This window comes from Dipodomys ordii, unplaced genomic scaffold, assembly GCF_000151885.1.
Source record: "Dipodomys ordii isolate 6190 unplaced genomic scaffold, Dord_2.0 Scaffold15, whole genome shotgun sequence".
Lineage (NCBI taxonomy): Eukaryota > Metazoa > Chordata > Mammalia > Rodentia > Heteromyidae > Dipodomys > Dipodomys ordii.
In genome coordinates this window covers 14,298,704-14,302,660 of record NW_012267231.1, presented here as the reverse complement: position 1 = coordinate 14,302,660, position 3,957 = coordinate 14,298,704, and the positions used below count along the sequence as shown (strand labels likewise).

Below are 3,957 nucleotides of genomic sequence, written 5' to 3'. Positions count from 1 at the left end.
CCTGGGGCTTGAACTCAGGGCCTGGACGCTGTCCCTGAGCTTCTTTTGCTCAAGGCTAGTGCTCTACCACTTGAGCCACAGCGCCACTTCCGGCTTTTTCTGTTTTATGTGGTACTGAGGAGTCGACCCTAGGGCTTCATGCACTAGGCCACATCTCCAGCCCCCCTTCCTCATTTCTCCTCTCCCTTCTCCTCTTTTCTCCTCTCCTCCCCTTCCCACTTCTTCCCCCCCCCCTCAGAATTTGCTCTCTGTCACTTGAGCCACATCTCCAGGCCATAGTCCTATGTCTCTAAACCACATTTGGACTGGTTGAGAAACCCGCTCGTGGGGCTGGGAAGGTGGCTCAGTGGTAGAGCGCTTGCCTTGCATGCATGAGGCCCTGGGTTCAATTCCTCAGCACCACATAAGCAGAAAAACCTGGAAGTGGCGCTGTGGCTCAAGTGGTAGAGCGCTTGCCTTGAGGAAGAGCTGAGGGACAGCGCCCAGGCCCAGAGTTCAGGCCCCATGACCGCTCCCTCCCCCCAAGAAACCCACCCAAGGCTGCCATGAGGGTCTTACAAAGCAGGGCAGGGGGAGAGGCTGCAGGGCTCCTCCCCGGGGGTCGGCTTCATGCTCGAGTCGCAGTAGCTCTCAGGAACCTCTTCGTGGGTGTTTCTGTGCACACAGCGGAACACAGGGTACTGTGAGCCTAGAGAGACAAGGACTGCCATGAGGGCCGGACAGGGGCAGCCGCGAGGGCCAGCTCTGGACCCTGGAAAGTTAGGCTATGCCAGCACAGCCAGGAGGCCGCCCCTCTCCAGTCCTCCACCTGTGCACCAGCAAGCACCCCCCCCCATCCCATGGCTGCGGTCTCTTGTGGACAGGCTTTGGACACGTGCAGAGCATGCTTCATAAAGGCCAGTTCCTCGGGAGTTCGAGAGCACAAAAGCGATCACCAGACGGAGTGCAATGAGCTCACACAGGCCGTGGGATGTAGGTTACAGTGTGTGCCTGTCCAGGTGCTAAATTAGAATCAAAGTGCCTGCCCGGCAAACTGGTCTGCTATGATTGGGTGGCAGGCTGAGGAAAGAAGATTCTGGAACAGCCAGAGGAGAAGCTGCCTTCCCCTTTGGAATGGACTTGATACCTTCCTCTATCATCAGCGCACTTACTCCGTGGTATTTCGGTTATCCAAGAACAGCATCTACAGGGCAGGGGTAATTCCTACTCATTCCTGGGACCCTACTGCTTGGCAAGTAGGGTACTTAAAACAAGTTTGTGGAATGAATATTTATCAGAGGTTTAGTACTTTGCTAAAATCAATAACTGCATCAGGCTTTTGTATATATGCATAGCCGAGTCTCCTTGGCTTAATGAGAGATCTATGTTCGGTTAAAAAGCCCAATGTGGTGGAATTTGATTAATTCTCGTTTTCCTCCTGTTCTCTACTGCCCCCTGCTGGCAGTACTTGGGTCACACTAGTGGACACTGAAGAAGTTTAGGGGACCTTCTTTCGCCCAGGTCCCAGTCTGCCCCATAGCGGAGGCCGGTTCAGCGCCTGCTAGGAGGAGCCCATGTGGATTTCCAAACTCTGTTCATCTGCTGCGAACTGCCCGGCATCTATTTGCTGGAACTCAGACTTGCCACCATTTCAACTGTAATGTGAGGATTCTCCATCTACGTGGGTGGAGGGAGCATTCGCCTACGGTTGCAGCTAGGAATCTGGACATGCGCAGAGCATGCAGGGCTGTGAGTGGAACAGTCAGCCCCGCAGTGGCCCAGCAGGAAGGGATGATCTACCTCAAGTAGCTGGTTCTAATCCTTTAGTGGCTGGTTCACCAGTGCTTCACCAGACACTTCGAACTCAGCAAAATGTGCTTAATGTTTGTTGAAGTTAGTTAAAAAAAAAAACCCCAACGAACTCTCTTAGGGAAAGGAAGGCGATATGGAGCTGAGCAAAATGGGAACTGTACAATCTTAGCTTCTTATTCATTTTTACAGTCGGTACTGTTTTTGATTGAAATGATAATCTGGCTTAATTGGCATGTTATTTTTAAACAAGAGTTTCACATCCCACAGGCATTTGATTTTTCCCAGGCAAAGTTTCGGGAAGTTGGATCAACAAAATCTCCCCATCCACACTCCAAGAGAATGGATCAAACATGAGCTAGATTAAAGCAAAAAAGCCGCCAGGTAAGCACTGGTGGCTCACACCTGTAATCCTAGCTACTCAGGAGGCTGAGATCTGAGGATCGAGGTTCAAAGCCAGCCTAAGCAGGAAAATCTGTGAGACTCTTATCTCCAATGAACTACCAGAAAATGGGACGTGGAGGTGTGGCTTAAGTGGTAGAGCGCTAGCCTTGAGGAAAAAGAGCTCAGGGACAGCACCCAGACCCTGAGTTCAAGCCCTATGACCGACCAAAAAAATTATGTCCAAGGGTCCAAATGTCTTCCAGATCCAAGTCTCGAAGAACAGAAAAGAAAAAGAAAAAAGAAAAAAAAAAGGAAATCATCTCCAAACCAATGAGCGTGCTGTAGCACATGGCTTCCCAGTTAGCCGAGGAGCTAGAAGCTTCTGGAAGAGCCGAGCCAGGGGATAAGGGTGGAAGTTTCTGGAAGAGCTGTGTCAGGAGATAACTAGTCTCCACAAAGTGGGGGGAAGTTAGAATCACATGGTTCTTGGGGGAAACCGAGTCACCCTGATGCAGAAGCAGCAGCAGCTCCCGCCCAGGGGTGTTCAGTGATTCCTGCTTCAAGGCGTGAGGCCTGGGCTGGAGAGTCAGTTTGATCTTGGGGTGTCTGGGGGAGCCACGGCCATGTGGGAGCTGCACGCTTGTATGACCTGCTCCTGGGGAAAAGCCCTGGGCACCATGGCCTGGGTGCGAGTCTCTGTTGGGCAGTGCTGGCCGAGCCAAGTGCCTTCTGGTCCGGCTCTCCCTGAGGGGACCCCCGGGGGGGGGTGCCTCATTTCTCCTGGATCCCCTGTGATTCTGCATCTTATGATAAGAAGGGGCCTGAGCACTATGGCGTTCTGAATCTGTGAGGCCCTCTGTGGAGCCTGGGGGCCACCTCGGGGACCACACCAAGTGTCCCCCAGGAAGCCAGCCATGCGTCCCCAGATGCCCCGGGCTGCCCCTGCCCCATGGACTCACCTTTCCCGCAGGTGGCCGAGCACTCCGTGGTCCCCAGCTGCTTCCAGTTGTAATTCCGGTTCCGCCTGGCCACGCTGTCCGGATGCCTGGCGGGGAAGGGCTGCGCCGACTCGGGGGAGAACACGTCCGGTGTGGCCCCCCCCAAGACCTCTTTCTCTTCCTCCTCCTCTTCCTCTTCTCCATCCTTCTGGCTCCTCCCCTCTATCTCCGGCTGGCCAGGGAAAGACTCCCCTAGGATGCCAGGACACACAGAAGCTCATGGAGTGGAAAGAGGAAATGGCTTCACCCCAAGAGGTCATTTCCACAGCACACAAGTCGATAAGATTTAAAAAAAGTAGACACTTGTTTTGCTCATATTCAAAACATCAGTATATTAAAAAACGACAACCACCACCAAAACAACAAAACAGTAAGATCTGGGAGCTAATGGTTCATGCCTGGAATCTTAGCTACTTCGGAGGCTGAGCAGGGGAGGATCTCAGTGGGAGGCCGGTCCAGGTACACGCAGCGGTGCAGAGAGAGCCTTTTCAGGCATAAGGCGGCAGAGTGTCTTGCTCTGAGCCACTAGGTGAGAGGAAATTTCTAGAGCAGCATTAGGAAACCAGGACGGAAACAGTGAGGGGTGAAGGCAGACTGGAGGCTTGCTTTGGTCTCCGTCAGTGAGACTCAGACAAATGGGGAGGCGTGCTCTGAGGTCAAGTCCACGAGCTGGAGAGATGTTTTCCTGAGCTTTCTCTGCAGTGAGAGGCGGAGAGTAGAAGCACAAGAAAAGGAGGAAGAGGAGGCGAAGGAGAAAGAGGAAGAGGAGGAGGAGGAGGAGGAAGAG

At 53.2% G+C, this 3,957-nt stretch overlaps 1 protein-coding gene across 1 annotated transcript in view; it reads right to left on the bottom strand.

Annotated features, from left to right (window-relative positions):
* The window catches only part of Thsd4 (thrombospondin, type I, domain containing 4), a 167,472-nt gene that overhangs the window by 9,800 nt on the left and 153,715 nt on the right, over positions 1–3,957 (bottom strand). The window contains exons 9-10 of the mRNA XM_013011913.1: positions 3,132–3,362; positions 559–688 (exon numbers count right to left, since the gene is read on the bottom strand). Coding sequence (XP_012867367.1) covers positions 559–688; positions 3,132–3,362 — 361 coding nt within the window. The remainder of the gene's footprint in view (positions 1–558; positions 689–3,131; positions 3,363–3,957) is intronic.